The 20,510-nt window shown below is 39.5% G+C and overlaps 1 protein-coding gene across 3 annotated transcripts in view; it reads left to right on the forward strand.

Moving 5' to 3' along the window:
• Nucleotides 1-20,510, forward strand: part of slc6a2 (solute carrier family 6 member 2) — a 175,916-nt gene that overhangs the window by 137,088 nt on the left and 18,318 nt on the right. For all 3 annotated transcript variants that reach the window (XM_043707014.1, XM_043707015.1, XM_043707016.1), the window contains one exon: nucleotides 14,053-14,152. In XM_043707014.1, coding sequence (XP_043562949.1) covers nucleotides 14,053-14,152 — 100 coding nt within the window. The remainder of the gene's footprint in view (nucleotides 1-14,052; nucleotides 14,153-20,510) is intronic.

Here is a 20,510-nt window from a genome sequence, read left to right on the forward strand (position 1 = left end):
ATGGATTATTGGTCAATTACCAAAATTGAAAACAAAACAAACCCAATCATTAAGTGGTGCATCTGGCTGAAGTAAGCTAATAAACCAATTTGTACATTAAGTAAGAGGACAATTAAACATGAGCTTCAATTTTACATTGTAGCAGCTTTAAATACTGCTTTCCAGATATTGAATAAGCAATTTCAACCACGAAGATGGTGCAGTGAGTCTGTTGCTTGTCTGATGAAGATAGTTGGAGTCCCCAACCACTTGCACGTTCAGGTCTAACTTCAATCCTGTCAGTGAATAGTGCTTTTTGAGGCCTGATTAATTACAGAGGGCAGGAAGTCTGGTGGCTCCTCTTATGGATTCACTGACTGTAAAACAAGGGATTATGGTGAAGAGATGTGAAGGTTCCCTTTTGGATTGGTGAATTACTTAATGGGGTAATTTAAGCATTAATGCACTCATTTGTATGAATAGTTTACAGGAATCCCTAAACAAACCTCTGATTTGGCTGCTTTATGTACAGTATAAGGGGGTGGAGTATAAATAACCCATTCTGTCCCCACTGATTTTCCAAAATTGCATTCAGTCATATTAACATCACTGGATTCAAACTTGCCTTGTCTCATGAAACCCCAATATGTATTCCTCCAGTTATAAAGTCCTACAGCATGGAGACAGACCCTTTGGCCCAAACTGGTTCATGCTGACCAAAATGTCCGTCAATGCTAACCCCATTTCCCTGCACTTGGCCCATATCCTTCTAAACATTTCCTATGCATGCATTTGCCCAAATGCCTTTTAAGTGTTGTTAAGATACCCGCCTCAACCACTTCTGCTGGCAGCTCATTCTATATATGTACCACCCTCTGTTTAAAAAACGTTGCCCTCAGGTTCCCATTTATTCTTTCCCCTCTAACCTTAAACTGATGCCCTCTAGTCCTGATACTCCAACCCGAGGAAAAAGACTGAGTGCATTCACCCTATCTATGCCGGTCATGATCTTATACACTTCGATAAAATCCCCCGCCAGTCTCCTACTGTCTAAACAAAAATATCTTAGCTTGTCCAATCTCTCTCTATAACACAGTCCCTTGAGTTCTGGCAACATCCTTGTAAATTTCTTCTGCACTCTTTCCTGTTTAATAACATCCTTCCTATAGCAAGATGACCAAAACTGAACACAATACTCCAAGTGTGGCCTCACCAATATTTTACACAACTGCAACATAATTTCCTAACGTCTATATTCATTGCCCTGACTTACGAAGGCCAGTGTGCCAAAAGTCTTCTTGACTGCCCTGTCTACATGTGACTCCACTTTCAGGCAACCATGCAACTGAACTCCAAGATCCCTGTGTTCCACTACACTCTTTAAAGCCCTACTCTTCACCATAAAACTCCTACCTTGATTTGACTATTCAAAATGCAAGATCTCACACTTATCTATATTAAACTCCATTTGCCATTTCTCAGCCCACTTCACTAGCTGATCAAGAACCTGCTGCAATTTCTGATGATCTTCCATACTGTCCACGATACCACCTATTTGCCATCCTTAAACTTAAGCATGCCTTGGACATTCTTGTCCATATTATTTATATAGATAGAGAACAGAAATGAGTCCAGCAATGACCCCTGAGACACACCACTAGTCACAGGTCTCCAGTCCGACAGGTATCCTTCCACTATAACTCTGCTTCCTACGCAGGGTTGCATAACAGCTCTGACTCATACCTTTATCAACAGTAAGCCATGTACAATGTATAGCAATTATTTTTTATTTTATGCAGTTCGAAGGAATTATTTGGTGATACACTAAGACAAAGTCAGAAGTAGGCCAATTCAGTCTACTTTGCCATTCAATGAGATTATGGCTGATCTAATAACCTTTAACTCCACTTTGCTGTGTTTTCCCCATAATTCTTGATTCTCTTATGGATTAAAAACCTGACACTTGAGAAAATGTAGAGACTCTTATTTCAACAGAAATGTGGCTGAGTTAGAAGGTGTACTTGTACAGAAGGTTCCCTCTGTAAATAAATTTAAGATTGACAAATGATGTACTCCAGCTTTTTCCAGAATAAAGCGGCCCAATGCATCTTATCAAAGCTCCTACAGTTAGTTACCAAGATGTCATTAGGAACAGGATGAAAACAAAATTTTCTTTGTGTTACCGTTACCAGCTATTCTATCCCAACGTGGGGTGTTGGGAGTGGGACGGGGTAGACAGGAGTTAATATCCGTTATATTAACAAGCAGCACAATGATTGATCTGTGTCATTTCTTACCAGCAATTTGCTTATAGCAGGAAGGGAGAACATGGGAAGAAGGTGGAAATATCCTTTCAGGGGAACATGTCAAAAAGGAATCTCAAATCTTTAATTAACAAATCTGCAACAATTGTGTAGTTGCAATATGGCAAACCTTATCTTACCAGGCACCTTATGAACCAGCAAAAATTTTATGCCCCAAATACCGGGAAAATTTCTGTATTATTCTGTCTAATTATTACAGTTTTTATAAATACATTTACCTCAATTTAAATATAGTTTTACAATCAAATCACTTCACGACATATCATCAGTTAATTTAATTTTGAGTCGATTTCTCCTCAAATACCGTGAAGTCCAAGGAGTCAATTGAGGGCACGAATGAGAAGGCTGTCTACCAGTAAGTTTTATTTAAGGCAGAGTTGCATTATTATTTGGAACTTTGTTTATCTGGAATATTTGATCAACTGATACACTCCTGGTCCCCTAGGTGCTGCTTAGACAATTGACAATAGACAATAGGTGCAGGAGTAGGCCATTCGGCCCTTTGAGCCAGCACCACCATTCATTGTGATCATGGCTAATCATCCACAATCAGTATCCTGTTCCTGACTTATCCCCATAACCCTTGATTCCACTATCTTTAAGAGCTCTATCCATCTCTTTCTTGAAAGTATCCAGAGACTTGGCCTCCACTGCCTTCTGGGGCAGAGCATTCCATACACCCACCACTCTCTGGGTGAAGAAGTTTCTCCTCAACTCTGTTCTAAATGGCCTACCCCTTATTTTTAAAGTGTCTCCTCTGGTTCTGGACTCACATATCAGCCAAAACATGCTTCCTGCCTCCAGAGTGTCTAAATCCTTTAATAATCTTAAGTCTCAATCAGATCCCCTTTCATCCTTCTAAACTCATGTATACAAGCCCAGTTACTCCAATCTTTCAACATATGATAGTCCCGCCATTCCGGGAATTGACCTCGTGAACCTACACTGCACTCCCTCAATAGCCAGAATGTTCTTCCTCAAATTTGGAGACCAAAACTGCACACACTACTCCAGGTGCAATCTCACCAGGGCCCTGTACAGCTGCAGAAGGACCTCTTTGCTCTTATACTCAATTCCACTTGTTATGAAAGCCAGCATGCCATTAGCTTTCTTCACTGCCTGCTGTACCTGCATGCTTGCTTTCATTGACTGCTTAATCTAAAGTTTGCTGTGTATTTGATATGGTTAACATTGGTGTCATCATATATCATTGACTGCAGATTGCTTCAAACTTATAAGAATATCTAAAAAGAATACAAATCATTCTGCTATAACACACGTTTCATTAGCACAAATTGGCTATCACACAATTGACGAATTGGGTAACGCAAACTTTCTACTGAACAGGTATAGCGATTTTCTATTAACGATCTTCTACAGTGTGATTTTCTAAAGTGGTTTTCCACAGAACGATTTTCTATAGCGTGAGGTTGCTGAGCAACACAACGGTCGCGTTATTGCAGAACAACCTATAGCGCCTTCCGTGACCTAACGATGCGGGAAAATGATTTACAACCAAGAAAGTATTCTTTGAAATTTAGTCATTGATGAATTATAGGGAATATGGCAGTAATTTGTAGACAGCAAACTCCCATAAGCAGCAATGTGGGAATAACCAGACAATCAATTTTTGTGACATTGATTAATTGAAAAATATTGGTCAGGACAGTGTGGGTTTCTCTCATGTTGTTTTTCAAAATTGTGCCATAGGTGGTTTCTTTTTATGTTCAGCTGAGCAGGCAGAGTCTTGCTTTAATATTTTATCTGAACAATTGCAACTCTTATAGTCCATCTTGTCTTCAGTATTCCAAAAGTGCCAGTTTAGATTTTTGTACTGAAATGCTTTGTTGGGATTTGAACCCATAGCCTTCAGAGTGAGTGAGAAAACATAAGGACTAGGAGCAGGACTAGGCGATTCAGCCCCTGGAGCTTGCTCTGCAATTTGATATGATTGCATTTCAGGCTCAAGTCCACTTTCCTGCCCACTTGCCATAACCGTGCAGGGATCCTCTGGGGCCGTTCCCCTCAAAAATAAGTATACCGTTTTGGATACTTTTGAGGGGGGGACCTACCACGGGAAAGCCCATAGTGGCCAGGTCTCTGGCACTGAGCCTGGCTTTGTGGCTCAGAAGGGAACTGGGGAGAATAGAAAACTGCTAGTGGTAGGAGACCCGGTAGTTAAAGGAACAGACATGAGATGCTGTGGTTGCGAATGGGTCTTCCGGAAGATATGTTACCACCCAGGTGCCCAGGTCCAGGATGTCTCTGATCAAGTCTACAGGATTCTGAAGCTGGAGCTGGAAGTTATGGTGCAAATTGGCACCAATGACACAGCCAGGAAAAGGGATGTGGATCTAAAAAGTGATTTCAGGGAGTTAGGTTGGTCGCTAAAATGCAGTATGAGCGAAGTAGTAATCTCAGGATTACTATCGGTGCCATGTGCTAGTGAGGTGAGGAACAGGCAGCAAGTGCAGCTAAACATGTGGCTACAGGGCTGATGCAGGAGGGAGGGTTCTGAGACGTAGATCATTGGGTTACCTTCTGGGGGAGGTGGGACCTGTACATGAAGAACGGGTTGCACTTAAACTGGAGGGGCCCCATGTCCTGGGTGGGAGGTTTGCTAGAGCACACTAGAATGGTTTAAACTAATTTGGCAGAGGGATGGGAATCAGAGCTACAGATCAGAGTAGAGAGTAGTTGTTGAATAGGCAGAAATAGAATGCAGAGTGTCTTTCAGGAAGGATGCAAAGTTGATAGGGCAAAGGGATGGGTTAAAGTGTGTTTGTTTCAATACAAGGAGTGTCAGGAATAAGATTTTAAAAATCACATAACACCAGGTTATAGTCCAACAGGTTAATTTGGAAGCAGTGCTCCGAAAGCTATTGCTTCCAAATAAACCTGTTGGACGATAACCTGGTGTTGTGTGATTTTTAACTTTGTCCTCCCCAGTTCAACCAGCAGCTCCTCCACATCAGGAATAAGAGTGATAGACTTAGAGCTTGGATCAGTTCTTGGAACTACAATGTTGTGGTCATAACAGCGAAACGGATTTCACAGGAGCAGGGATGTTCCAGGGTTGAGACCTTTAAAAAAGAATAAGGAGTGGGGTAAAAGTGGAGGGGGAGTAACATTGTTAATTAGAGAGTGCATCACAGCTGCAGAAAAGGAGGTTGTTGAGGAGGGTTGTCTACTGAGTATGGGTGGAGGTCAGTAACAGGAAAGGAGCAGTCACTTTATTGGGTGTTTTCTATAGACCTTCCAAAAGCAGCAGAGAGACGGAGGAACAGATTGGACAGCAGATCTTGGAAAGGTGCAGATGTAGCAGTTGTTGACTTCAACTTGCCCAATATTAATTGGAACCTCCTTAGTAGAGATGGAGCAGATTTTGTCAGGTGTATCCAGGAAGGATTCCTGACTCATATGTAGATAGGCCGACTCGGGGGGGAGGCCATATTGGATTTGGTGCTAGGCAATGAGCCAGGCCAAGTGTCAGATCTCTCGGTGGGAGAGCATTTCGGTGACAGTGATCACAACTGCCTCACCTTTACCATAGCCATGGAGAGGGATAGGAACAGACAGTATGGGAAGGTATTTAATTGGGAGGAGAGGAAATTATACTACTGTTAGACAGGAGCTGTGGAATATAAATTGGGAATAATTGTTCTACGGGGAATGCATCACAGAAATGTGGAGGCTGTTTAAGGAGCACTTGTTGCGAGTGTTGGATAACGTTGTCCCATTGAGGCAAGCAAGGAATGGTAAGGTAAAGGAGCCTTGAATGACAAGAGAAGAGGAGTTTCTCGTCAAAAGGATGAAGGAAGCTTACTTAAGGTTGAGGAAGTAAGGATGTAGCATAGCTTTAGAGGATTACAGATTAGCTAGGAAATAACTTAAAAAGGGATTGAGGAGAGCTAGGAGTGGGCATGAGAAAGCCTTGATGGAAAGGATTAGCGAAAACCCTATACTTATAAGGAATAAGAGAATGATCAGAGAGAGGGTAGGGCCGATCAGGGATAGCGGAGGGAACTTGTCTGAAGAGGTAGGAGAGGCCCTAATTGAGCTTTTTGCTTCAGTATTCATTAGAGAGAGGAACTTTGTTGATAGTGAGAACACTGTGGACCAGGTTAATAGGCTTGAACAGATTGATATTAAGAAAGTGAATGTGCTGGAAACTCTGGGAAGCATCAAGATAGATAAGTTGCTTGGGCTGGACCAGATATATCCAAGGTTACTACAGGAAGCAAGGAATGAGATTGCTGTGCCTCTGGTGATCTTTGCATCCACACTCTCCACGGGAGTAGTACCGGATGTTGGAGGGGGGTGAATGTTGTTCTTGTGTTCAAGAAAGGGAATAGGGAACTCCCTCGGAATTACAGACCAGTCAGTCTTACGTCTGTGGTAAGCAAGGTACTGGAAAGGATTCTGAGAGAAAGGATTTATGACCATTTGGAAAAACAGTTTGATTAAAGGTAGCCAGCATGGCTTTGTCGGAGGCAGGTCATGCCTCACAAACCTATTGAGTTCTTTGAGGATGTGGCGAGATAAGCTGACAAACTTCAAGTAGTGGATATGGTGTATATGGATCTCAGTAAGGCATTTGATAAGATTCCCCATGGTAGGCTCATTCAGAAAGTTAAGAGATATGGGATACAGGAAAAGTTGGCTGTCTAGATACAGACTTGGCTGACCGAAAGAAGGCAGCGAGTGGTAGTGGATGGCAAGTGTTCTGGCTGGAGGTCAGTGACCAGTGGTGTCCCGCTGGGATCTGTTTTTGGGCCTCTGCTCTTTGTAGTTTTTGTAGCCAACTTGGATGAAGAAATGGAAGACTGCGTTAGTAGGTTTGCTAATGACACAAAGTTTGATGCTTTTGTAGGTCGTGCTGAGGGCTGTTGCAGGCTACAACAAGATATTGACAGGATGTAGAGCTGGGCTGAGAAATGGTAGATGGAGTTCAACCTGGATAAATGCAAAGTGATTCATTTTGGAAGGTCAAATTGGAATGCTGAATACAGGGTTAAAGACAGGATTCTTCACAATTTGGAGGAACAGTGGGATCTTGGGGTCCACATCGATAAATCCTTCAAATTTTCCACCCAAATTGATAGGGCTGTTAAGAAGGCATATGGCGTTTTAGCTTTCATTAACAGCGGTTTTGAGTTTAAGCCCTGGTTAGACCATACTTAGAATATTGTGTCCAGTTCTAGTCACCTCAATATAGGAAGGATGTAGATGCTTCAGAGAGCGTATACAGGAGATTTACCAGGATGCTGTGTGGATTGGAGAACTTGTCTTATGAAGAGAGGTTGAGTGAGCAAGGGCTTTTCACATTGGAGAGAAGAAGAAAGAGAGGTGACTTGATAGAGGTGTACAAGGTAATGTGAGGCATAGATAGAGTAGATAGACAGAAACTTCTCCCAGGGCAGGTTTTTTACACAGAGAGTGTAAAGAGGTAGCTGTGTGGAATGCACTGCCAGCGGTGATAGTAGAGTCAGAGATATTAGGGACATGTAAGTGACTGCTGGACAATTACATAGACAGCAGTAAATCGCAGGTTGATCTTAGATTAAGATGAGTGCTTGGCACAACATCGTGGGCCAAAGTGCCTGTACTGTGCTATACTGTTCTATAACCCTTCAACCCATTACTAATTAAAAATCTGTCCATCTTCTTCTTACGGTGGCACAGTGGTTAGCACTGCTGCCTCACAGCGCCAGAGACCTGGGTTCAATTCCCGCCTCAGGCGACTGACTGTGTGGAGTTTGCACGTTCTCCCCGTGTCTGCGTGGGTTTCCTCCAGTTTCCTCCCACAGTCCAAAGATGTGCAGGTCAGGTGAATTGGCCATGCTAAATTGCCCGTAGTGTTAGGTAAGGGGTAAATGTAAGGGTATGGGTGGGTTGCGCTTCGGCGGGGCGGTGTGGACTTGTAAGTAATCTAATCTAAATTTACTCAATGTTCCAGCATCCACCGTGTTTTGAGGTAGTGAATTCCACAGATTCATGATCCTTTTGAGAGAAGAAATGTTGCCTAAGTAGTTTGAAATCTGCTATCCCTTATCCAAAAACAATGACCTCTCATTCTAAATTGTCCTATATGAGGAAATGGCTACTGTGTCAATCCCCTTTAGCACCTTATATGCTTCAATTAGATTTCCCCTCATTCTTCTAAACACCAAACAGTGGAGGCCTAAACTGCTCATCTCTTGTCATACGACAAACACTTCATCTTTTAAATCAATCTAGTGAACCTCTTCTGAACTGCTTCAAATACAACTACATCGCTCCTCAAATAAGGGGACCAAAACTGAATTCATTACTCCAGATGTGGTTTCATTAATGCCTTGTACAGTTGCTGCAACACTTCTCTACTTTTATATTATACTTTTACAATAAATGCCAAAAATTAATTTGCTTTCTTTATTGCCTGCAGTACCTACATACCAGTTCAGAGTGATTCATTTACAAAGACACTCAGATCCCCCTGCACTGAAACACAGTCACTGCTTATTATATTGCTTCTATTGAGAAATAATCATAAACAACACATTCAGTGCACACTGCAGGTAAATATTGACCAGGCATAAAGGGGACATTTGACCATCAGGCAAAGTAGAGGAAGGCAGGTACTGCATGAATACCCTTTGGCCATCCATCTCTCTAACAGTTGGACGATTTTGGATACAGTTGGTGGGGAGGGGAATGGCTCAGAGCACAGCAGTGGAAGTCAAGTCTATGGTACTATGGGTGGCTCAGGGGAAGGAAAAGAATGGCAGGGCTGTAGTGATAGGGATTTCAATAGTAATGGACACAGGCATTTTTGTGTCTCCAGAAGAGACTCCAGCATGATATGTCACCTTCCTGATGCCAGGGTCAAAGATATTTCGGAGTCTTTAAGGTATTCTGAAGGGAGAGGGTGAACAGCCAGTGAACACGGTGCCTACTAGTACCAATGATATAGGTAGAAGAAGGGGACATGGTTTTCCAAGCAGAATATATCGAGTTAGGATATAAATTTTACCAAATAGGACCTCAAAGAACCTCAGGGTGGCTACCAGTGCCATGTGCTAGTGAGAATAAAAGTGACAGGATTTACCAGATGAATACATGATTGTAGAAATGGTGTAGGAGTGAGGGCGTCAGGTTCCTGGTACATTGGGATGGGTGCAAGTAGGGTGGGTTACTGGTGTTGTCAGGGAGCGCTTAACCTCGAATGGCAGAGGTTGGGAACCTGAGCAGGGAGAAATAAAGAAAGGAAAAGAAGGATATAAACAAACAGCAGAAAGGTAATATGATAGAATTCTTCATTGAGATGGAACGTGAAATAGTCAAGACCAAAACTAACGTCCTGAATCTAAGAGTATGAAGAGCAATTGGTAAGGGTGGATTGGGAACCTTACTAAAGGGGTGATGGTGGTGGATAGTGATTCATGTTTAAAGATCCTTTGCATAGATTACAACAATTATTCATTCCTGTCAGACACAAAAATAAAAGATGAAAAGTGGTTCAAAGATAGCTTACAAAAGAAATTAGAGATACTGTTAGGACAAATGAGGAGACATATAAAATTGCTAGAGAAAACAGCAAGCCTGAGGATTGGGAGCATTTTAAAACTCAAAAAAGGACCAGAAGTCTGACCAAGATGGGGGAAATAGATTATGAGAATAAAATAATAGGAAACTAAGACTAAATTGAAGCCTCTTTAAATAAAGAGAAAAAGATGAGTAAAGACAAAGATAGGTCCCCTACATTCTTACGTCTTACTTATGTCTTATGCTGGGCTATGGGCCATGTGCAGGAAGATGGGATTAGAAAGAACATATGGATATCCTTGGGTTGGCATGGACAAGCTGGGCCAAATGACTCCCTTCTGTGCTGTATCATTTCTCTGCTTTCTATAGGTGAGGAAACCAAATGCAACAATACAAACAACAAAGTTTGCTGACAATACAAAACTGGTTGGGAATGTAAGTTGTGAGGAGGATGCAAGGAGGTTTCAAACTTACTTAGGCAAGCTGAAGGAGTGAGTAAACATGGTACACCATGGCTAAATGTGAAGTTATACACATTGGCATGAAAAATAGAAAGCATAAATGATGATATATTAGGAAGTGTGGATGTACAAAGAGACCTGGGTGTCCTTATACATCAGCCAACGAAAGGCAGATACATTAGATTCGATTCCCTACAGTATGGAAACAGGCCCTTTGACCCATCAAGTCCACACTGACCCTCCAAAGAGTAACCCACCCAGAGCCATTCCCCTACCCTGTATTTACCCCTGACTAATGCACCTTACACTATGGGCAATTTATTATGACCAATTCACCTTGCCTGTACATCTGTGGACTGTGGGAGGAAACTGGAGCACCTGGAGGAAATCCACACAGACACGGGGAGAATATGCAAACTCCGCACAGGCAGTCGACCGAGGCTGGAATCGAACCTGGGTCTCTGGTGCTGTGAGGCAGCAGTGCAAACCACTGTGCCACCGTGCTGCAAATAGTATAGTGGCCTTCACTGATTTGATTTCAGAAGTAGGGATGCCTCACTGCAGTTATACAGACCTTGGTGAGTCCGCAGCTGGGATACAGTTTTTGAACTCCATACTAATAAAGGATGTATTTATCATAGAGAGGGTAGGGTGGAGGTTCAGTCCTGTCCTATGAGGAGACATTGGTTCAACTTGGGCCTCCTGCTGCTCCTCATTTCTATCTAAGTTGAGAGCTAATGTACGTAGAGTGGCTTCTTATCAGAGTTGAGAAGTGTAAAACAGGTGAGGCAATTCTGGAAGTTAGTAGTAGATTATACTAAATTTTAGATGTTAAAAGACTTAAGATTGTAGGAAAAAGGAAGAATAGAATGAAGTAAGGAATTTGACAGACTTGAAATGTTGGGGAAAAATTAATTAACACGGCTGTGCACCTTGATTTTGTGCAGGGAAGAAGAAATTGGCATTGGTGATGTGATTGCTAATGTTATGATTTTCATATCTTTTGTCAATAATACTTGATGGATTAAAGCAAAATTTCAAGCGAATTAAAACAAGTAAAATTCAAATGTTTTGAAAAACTACAATCGGAATTTCCTTTGAGTTTTTCAATTTCAATGGAAGATCAATGGAAACATTGTTGTGCATGAATTTGCGGTTTCTGCTGAAGGTACGGCTGCCAGCTGGAAGAAACCATAAGGTCAAAGTTTCACAAGATTTGCCAGGACTTCTGTTTACAATGTGGACAAGCTGAACAGACTACAGCTGCAACACTTTCACTCACTTGCAGTCTTCGGCCCATACCCTTGGCACAGTAGGCTGTAATATTATGCTTGCCACACCAAATGACCTTGTGAAGAAAACATTAGAGACTTAACCAACTAATTGACTGAATCCACAAATATTAAATTAACCAAACTCTGTTTATGAAGAATGAGGATGGTAAAGACTGTTTTAAAAAATAATGGGAGCACTCACATAGCTCTTTTAATTTTTTTTTCTGGAGACATATTTAGGATTGCTAATAGTGGAATGAATATAATAATTGTTCAACTAAACAAACAAAAAAGTTGGCTCTAACAAGAAACCAAATAAGATCTTTAAATAGTCACAAGGAGAGATGCAGTAGCGCAATCCAACTCTCCAGGTCTCACATTAGTCAGACATTCTGAAACTGAATTAAAGTGTTTGTTTAACAAACATCTATTTCTTAATTACTTTGAATTAGTGTTGGCATCTGCTGGAACTTTGATCAAAGTGAGTTTTTGAAGAATATTTTCAGTTTATTTTTAGCTACTGTATTTATAGCTGAGATTGTATTTAAAGCACGTTTTGTACCAAGCATACTCAGACTTTCAAAGTTAGCAATAAGTACACAATTTACATTTGTTACATTTCCATTATGCGTCATTTCATTGAATATTGTGGACAGTATAAAATCTCTATTAATCTTGTTCATTTTTGTTAACAAATATGTTTCATCCCATCAATGAACAAATGTAATGTGTATAATCTTGGTGAGACAAAGTATCCAATCTTTGCAAGTGTCTAGGAAGCACTTTGGGAAGGATTGCTGACTGGAGATTCTAATAAGGTTATGAGTCAGTTATCTTTATTTTTGAAAATACACTCTTTTCACATTGGAACAGAGGCAAGACGTTTTAATTGCACTTTGAGAATTTGCACTCAGACATTTTAGGTGGCTTGGTAAATTGTCTCAGATGGACTGATATGACCTTATATAATGGAAACAATCAGAAGCAGGAGGACTCGAGAGATTTCCTGGAGCATTGGCATGGATGCGGCATCTATTTGTCAGTATCTGGTGTCCATATTAGTACAGATATGGGGCTGGTTAGCTCAGTTGTGTGGGTGACTGGTTTACAATGCAGTGACGCCAACAGCCTCGGTTCAATTGCCCTACTAGTTACAGTGACCATGAAGGGCTCCCCTTCTTGATCTGTCCCCTCACCTGAGGCATGGCAATCTTTGGGCTGAACCACCACCAATCATCTCTCTCGAATGAGAGGGCAGAACTATGGTCTTGTGACTGTGCTGCCACTTTAAAAGATTATTTTGTCTTTTTTTGGGGCAGAGAGGTAACAGAGATACTGAACTGGCTACTGAAGATGACTTAATTAAACAACTTGTGAAGCCTTTGTGATCTAAAAGAGTTGGAAGCTTCAATGAATGATTTATAGCTGCTATTCTCTCTGAACCTTGTCTTGATATTTTTTTCCCTCTGGGATTGGAGAACTGCATGTACAAATTGGTGTTTGAATTTGCCTTTTTGCTAAAGAGTGTGCATGTAGGATGTCACTCTATTGGAACAGTTAAGTAGTAATGGGTACTGTATCTATTATTCGGTTAAGTTTTCCAATAATTAAGTTATTCTAAATCCCTATTTCTTGTGATTGTATATTTTAACTATATAGTCTAAATAGATTGTGTTTTATGTAATGTCAAATAGTTTGAACAGTTGTATCGCATCTGGAACACGGCACTTCACATCTAACTTTTAAAGTAAGAAAAAGTTAGGATCTTAGGCTACCTTCTTAAAATATTTTGAGGGGGTCTGGTATCATCCATAATAGTCTGATGAGATTATGGTGACTTTACCTTCAGTATTGATTTTAATATAGTGTCCAGCATTTTCTTCTTTAAAAAAAAACACACTTCCCACTTGATGCAAATCCTGGTACTATAATCTTCAACAACATTCCATCCAGTTCCCTGAGACAGGATAATTGCGTACTGAGTTTTTGAGCTGAAGCTGAAAAGATTGTATATGCCTGGGCTGTTTCTGTGTTTTATTCCAGATTAGTGGACCTTTACAGTTCCACATTCATAAGAAAACTGTTAAGTAGTGTGGCTCATCTGTACAAAACTAAATGAAATCGCACATTAGTCATACAAGTCAATCATCAAAAATCAACTCCATAGAATGTTAATGACTTCATCCTGTGAAAGGGAAGTTCTTATGGTTAATATTAATATTTAGGAACTCAAATTTATATGTGCAGTTCAAAATATGAATATTGTTAATTATCCCATTACATAAAACTAGTCACTGCTCCAGAGTAGTACAGATTGCAGACAGTGAATTGAAGGTTTTTTGATGTTAACTTTTCAGCATAACATTGGATATTGTCAGAATGGTTTAATTTTGGGCTTTTATAATTTTTAGCATTTGTTACCAAGAACAATCTATTGAAAACATTAAATATGTAACATAAGAATTGTACTTTTTTAACTTCTTATAGGGTGGAATCTATGTGCTGACGTTACTCGATCAATTTGCCGCAGGGACAGCAATCCTATTTGGGGTATTAATAGAAGCCATTGGTGTATCTTGGTTTTATGGTAAGTTTCACTCAGTTTTAAACTACTGAAATGCAACATTGAATGGCTTAAGGTAAACTCTTATTTGACCAAATTAATTCTATTGTGTTAGACATCTCTTTAAATATATCAGTGAAATATGGTACAAGGGCTATGGTGGACAGCACTAACACTTTGTACCTTTGTGTGTACAATAATTGTTGTCCATTAACTTGTATTACTGATAAGGTTTAACTTCCACTTAGAAATATTATAGAATACAAAACAGAAGAACCTGGGAAAACTCAACATATCTGGCAGTATATGTGAAGAACAAAAGAAAGTACTTCCAGTCTTTAGCATTTCATCTGAAAGCCAAAATTAGCAGTATTATGCTTTTATCTTAATGCTAATAAGATATGGTTTCAGTTTAAGCTTTTAAGCCACAATATGTACTTTCAATGTACTGACACAATGATCTTTTTGAAAATACAAGTAGTCCAATACTGCGTAATTGAATAGTATGACATATTTTGTACTGGCAACTATGAAAGAAGACTTTTGAATTCTCAGCCAGATTATCAGTTTGATATTTGACTAAGTTCAGCTCATTTTCAGCAATAACTGTTCATTGTGGTTTGGAGAGGAGGAACAGAAGGATGGTGCTCTATTGTAGCTTGTAACTTTTATTAAGAGGGAAAGACATTTGAGAAATGGGACAAACAATGATTCCAATGATTCTATCCATAAGCATACCATTTCTCAGACTACTGGACTATTGTCAAAGCATAAACAGAAAGTTTTGCAACTGTATATTTCTACACTGGCAGAGTAAAGGTCAGATTTTATTGTGTGCCGAATAATTCAAAGCTGTAGGAAACAAGATGGTTATGTAACCCAGCAAAACCACATCTATGAAGACGTTGTAAGCATTTTTCCATTGACTTGCAATGTTAGAAAAAAGATAAAGATTTGTTCTCCTTATCACAGAGAATTCAGGTTGGTCATATTATGGCACTTTTAAAAGATAAAGGATATATTAGAATTCAGAATCAAAGAGCCATAATGCCATGCATCAGCCTTTCTAATGAGCACACCTTTGATTTCCTAATGTCTGAATAGCAAGTTTGTTGTAAGTGTTGACATCTATAGTAAAAAGGGCATCATTTGGAAAAAGTAGCCTTTCTACAGGTATACATTGTCATTGATTTAGCTATGATAAGCTGAGTAAACTGTCAAATCTAACCAGGACAATTTAGAAATTAACCTTAATGAATATGAAAAGAGAAACTAGTGTAAGGTTGATAATTACAATTTTTCATTAGAATGTAGAGTTTCATATCACTCACATTATATAAAGTACAAAACATGAATCACTTGTAAATCAAATATTGGGTTTTAACAGACCAGAATCTGCATGGATCATTAATTGGGTGGTGTTGAGATGGAAGAACATTTTCCTGGTTTATGTGAAAACTGCTTTTCTTGTCGATGTTTTTTACACAGAATGTTGATGTACGTTAAAAGGTCTTGTGTTAGTTGCAGGAAATTGTATGTTTCATCATTGCAGCATCAATACTGATTCCTTTTCAAATTAAAAAAAAGTGTGATTCATAATTCGGTGGCATGTTGAAACCAATGCAATAACACATTGTTATAAATCTACACTATCAAAATTAGAGACTTCAACAATTTCACAGCAGGGCATTATAACATTTATAAGATTATTCTGATATCTTTACATGGACAATGATGATTTTGATAATTAATATTGACGTATTTTCTTTCAATAAAGTTGATTTTGCTAATTACTGTTATTAAAATGAGTTTGAACATTAATATAAATAGACCGATAATTATAATGATGTTCCTCAAATCAAGACCTGTTTCTATATACCAGTAGAATTACTGCATTGGTAGCCATACAGCTGCTCCAATTCGAGATGTCTGATGTATCTTGATGCTGTTAATGTTTCAAATGACACAAAATAACCTGATGTTTAGATGAAGATACTGTTTTATAGCTCTCAGCATTAATTATAGTATGCTTATAATGTGATCTGGCATTTTATCCTCTACCTCTTGACTGGAAGAAGATTCCAGAGGTCAAAGTGACCCACGGGATTATTGTCAAGGCCCTCGAGCCATAAGTAGCATTTAAGGAAAGTGAACATTGTTGAGGCATTTGGATTTAAGCATAATCATGAAAGTCATATAATCGTACTATGTTGGCATTTCACAGTACAATTGCAAGTGTCAATATCACCTTTACAGATCTGAACAATCATTTAGAAAATAATCAGAAGGACTTAAACATGAAGTCACAGAAGTTTGTACTCTCTGTTAAATAAATTACCTGCAGCCTATTCTAAATCAAGATGATATTTGATGCAGTAATTGATGCATTGTCAAAGTGAATAACTGTGATCATTCATGACTTGGTCTTTGTAACATAGAAGAAAATGATTAATTACGTTCTCAATTTTCTTTGAAAACAAGCTCATAGTCCATAAAGTTCATGTATGCATTTATATTCATCAAGATACTCAATGTTTATGCATGTTTCACATTATTTGTGGTAAAATATTAATCTTGACAATTTTAAAGCAAACATTTGGGAAGAATTTATGGTATTCCATTTCACCATGTGTCATCAAATATTCACCAAACATCCAGTGAAAACACTGAACAAATATACTTTACAGCTTGTTTTGAGTTCAACTTAAAAACAGCTCGTAAGTTCAACGGTCAATGAAAATTCATCGAAACAGTCATGGAAAGCATATGAGCAGTTCAATCTGCTTTGATTTTTGACCTCACCCAAGCAAGTGTACACTGCATGATTCTTCAAATTATCCTTCCTTCCAATTCTTGCAACTGAGAGCAGAATAGTTTAATGACTCAATAATTCTTATTTCTGAGTAACTTCATAGGCATTTAGTCTCGAGTATGTTTTCACTTAGAGTAGTTTCAAATCTAGCTGGTGAGATGTGGATGTGTGTATGTAACTGACATAAACTGAACAATAGCTAAAGGAGAACTTTGGCAATGAGTCCAACTTTTATTCTGGGTCCAAAAAGTAAATTTTCATTTGTTACATGTCAGCTCATAGCTGCAGTTCTGAAAATATTTGTCAAATTAGAAGAGGCATGTATCTGTTCTGCAAAAAAAAATGCAAATTAATTTTGGGAACAAAGAGGCAGCAATTTGGAACCCAACACTCAGTTTTGTTTTCAGTTGTCAAACAGTTGCCCCAATAAGATGTTGTTTTAACTTTTGGATTAGCCATAGTTAACATGTATGATTGTTATGCTAAAGTTTGAAACATTGATTGTTCAATAACAATTTTCTCTTTCTTATTAAATACTCTCAAAACCTAAATGTAGCATTTCTATTTATTTTTAGGACTGCCATTTGTTAATTAGTATGTGCATTGCCTAGCATAGTGTAAGTGGAAGAAAGTGTGAAAAGATGCATTGAATTTTTTTGAAAAGATCTGACCACTGCTTGAAAGATATCTTCACTCTTATGAAGTATTCACATCAACAGCTGTATGGGTCTCTTTTGTTTTATTAACTGATTTAGTTTTGTGAATCATCATAACAAAGTAATTGTTCCAGGAATCAGCTCTGAAATATAAACAGACAATGCAAGAACAAACACTTGACATTTTGTTTCTTCTTTAACTCAGTGAAATAATCTAGTCTCTGGGCCATTAGGGAAGTGGATGTCGAGCTGAAAATGCATTTTAATACCCTGTGGAAGTCCTGCTGCATGGACTTATTTGGGAATTACTCAGAAATCCAATTCCAATAAATGATTCTCCTGTTCCACAGGACCTTCTGGGAATGTTCTCAATTCTCAGTTATAATTGGATACTTCAGACAGCTCTGCAGAATAGTTATCCAAGAAATATTAACACAGAAATGACCTTAACAACCAGGCAAACTACACTACTGATTCTTCCCACCACCATCGTCACCTGATCTCGACTACATCCATCTACCACCCTATTCAGCTCCCTCACTTGACCATCCACCCAACTCTTCTAAACCTCACCTTGACCATCCAAATCCAATGCGCCTAGCCCCGTAACCACACATTTATTCCATTATAGACTGACCACACATCATCTGATTGCCCTATCAACCATTCAATTACATGAGCCACCAACACTTTTGACCAGTCTGTGTTTCTCTCCCAGCTACCCCTGCCAACCCAATCTGACTCTCAACCTGCCTGACTGACCTCCTAAACTCAACCTGACCTGATTGTCCGTGTCACTATAGTCACCTACTTTACAAATTCACTAACATTGAAACTGGACTTGAGAACTCAGCATACGTTGCATAGTATTTGCTATAAAAAGGGGATGTTCCTGTCTTTCCCAGATCCACTCCACTCCACTCTGACAAAGTTCTCAGATAGGGACTGTGAAAGTTCCAGAGAGAAATGAGCAACAGTGTTGAGTCAAAGGAATTTACAGTTGCAGCAACAATTGAAGGATAATTGCTGCTGCTCAGAACGCCGAGGCCAGAGTCCACCCACAATCAGAAAGGTGTATTTGTGTCATTTGCATTTGATGTAACCACAAGAATGAAGCCGTTTTTCTGGCTCATATCTCGTCCCAGTTCCATTTTTGGTTAAAGGTTTGAATTGGAATGTTTTCTCAACATGTTATCAGGATTGTACATTTGGGCTTTCTGTCATGTTAGAAAATGACTAGGAACTAGGTTGACAATAACAATAACAGAAATTACTGGAAAAGCTCAGCAGATCTAGCTGTGTCTGTGGAGAGAAATCAGTCTTAACGTTTCGGGTTGAGTGACCCTTCCTGCAGCAATTTCTGCTTTTGTTTCTGATTTACAGCATTTGCAATTCTTTTGGTTTTGATTTAGGTTGACCATAAGAATTTATAGTCTGCCTGGCAGCAGGATCCAGGATGGATAGGGTCTAAATCAGAGTCCAGCAGGCAGGCATGGGGCTCTAGCGGGGGGTTTCATTGTTTGTGCTGGTCAGCCTGTGCCAAGAGCAACATGGGGACAGTGATTGACACCTACTTGATCATAATTTAGTTTACACAATCTCCCATATAAACCAATTACAGAACTACTAAAACCAATTTCAGGTGCACATCCAAGCAATGATTCATGCAGGTGTTCAGATCAGAGTGGTACTGGAAAAGCAGAGCAGGTCAGGCAGCATCCAAGGAGCGGGAAAATCGATGTTTCGGGCAAAAGCATCAGGAACAGAGGCAGGAAGCGTCCAGGGTGGAGAGATAAATGGGGGGGTGGAGGGGTGGCGACCATGTGGGTCAGTCTCACATGTTTTTATTCTTGTTGCTCCATAAGGTTTGCAACATTAGACTGTGTAAACATTAAGTTGAAACTTACCAAATCAAAGTGAGGAAATCCCCTGGTATCAAATGACCAAAAAAAACTATGTGTGACATCTACCCAAGAAATTAACTTAACTGTGGCTACCATTCACAAAATACAACAACAGTAGGGAAATGTTAGATCATAATTAAGGAAGACAGTTGTTGAAATGTTCTGAAATTCATAGGATGCTAGTATCAAGCAATACTAATGTGAAGTTAATGTATAACATTCTCTACAATTTAAGGCAGTTGGCAGAATGAACAGGAGCACAAAGATGTTGAGAAACTTGAAAGGGTTCAGAAAGGATTTACAAAGATGTTGCCAGGGTTGGAGGATTTGAGCTACAGGGAGAGGCTGAACAGGTTGGGGCTGTTTTCCCTGGAGCATTGGAGGCTGAGGGGTGACCTTATAGAGATTTACAAAATTATGAGGGGCATGGATAGGGTAAATAGGCTAAGTCTTTTCCCTGGGGTCGGGGAGTCCAAAGCTAGAGGACATAGGTTTAGGGTGAGAGGGGAAAGATATAAAAGAAACCCACGGGGCAACTTTTTCACACAGAGGGTGGTACGGGTATGGAATGAGCTGTCAGAGGAAGTGGTGGAGGCTGGTACAATTGCAACATTTAAGAGGCATTTGGATGGGTATATGAATAGGAAGGGTTTGGAGAAATATGGGTCAGGTGGCAGGTGGGACTAGGTTGGGTTGGGATATCTGGTCGTAATGGATGGGTTGGACCAAAGGGTCTGTTTCCATGCTGTACATCTTTATGATTCTATGACTCTACGACAAACACAGCATTGGTAAGACAGCATCTGGAGGAGTGTACAGTACTGTTCACAATCACACTCAATTACATTAATATGTTAAAAGCAGTTCAGAGAATGTTTACTGGACTAGTAAATTCAGTTCTGACGAAGAGTCACTGGACCCAAAATGTTAGTTTTGATTTCTCCTCAGAGATGCTGCCAGATTTGTTGAGCTTTTCCAGTGATTTCTGTTTTTGTTTATTAGACTAGTAC

Source organism: Chiloscyllium plagiosum, chromosome 17 (genome assembly GCF_004010195.1).
Source record: "Chiloscyllium plagiosum isolate BGI_BamShark_2017 chromosome 17, ASM401019v2, whole genome shotgun sequence".
Classification (NCBI taxonomy): Eukaryota; Metazoa; Chordata; class Chondrichthyes; order Orectolobiformes; family Hemiscylliidae; genus Chiloscyllium; species Chiloscyllium plagiosum.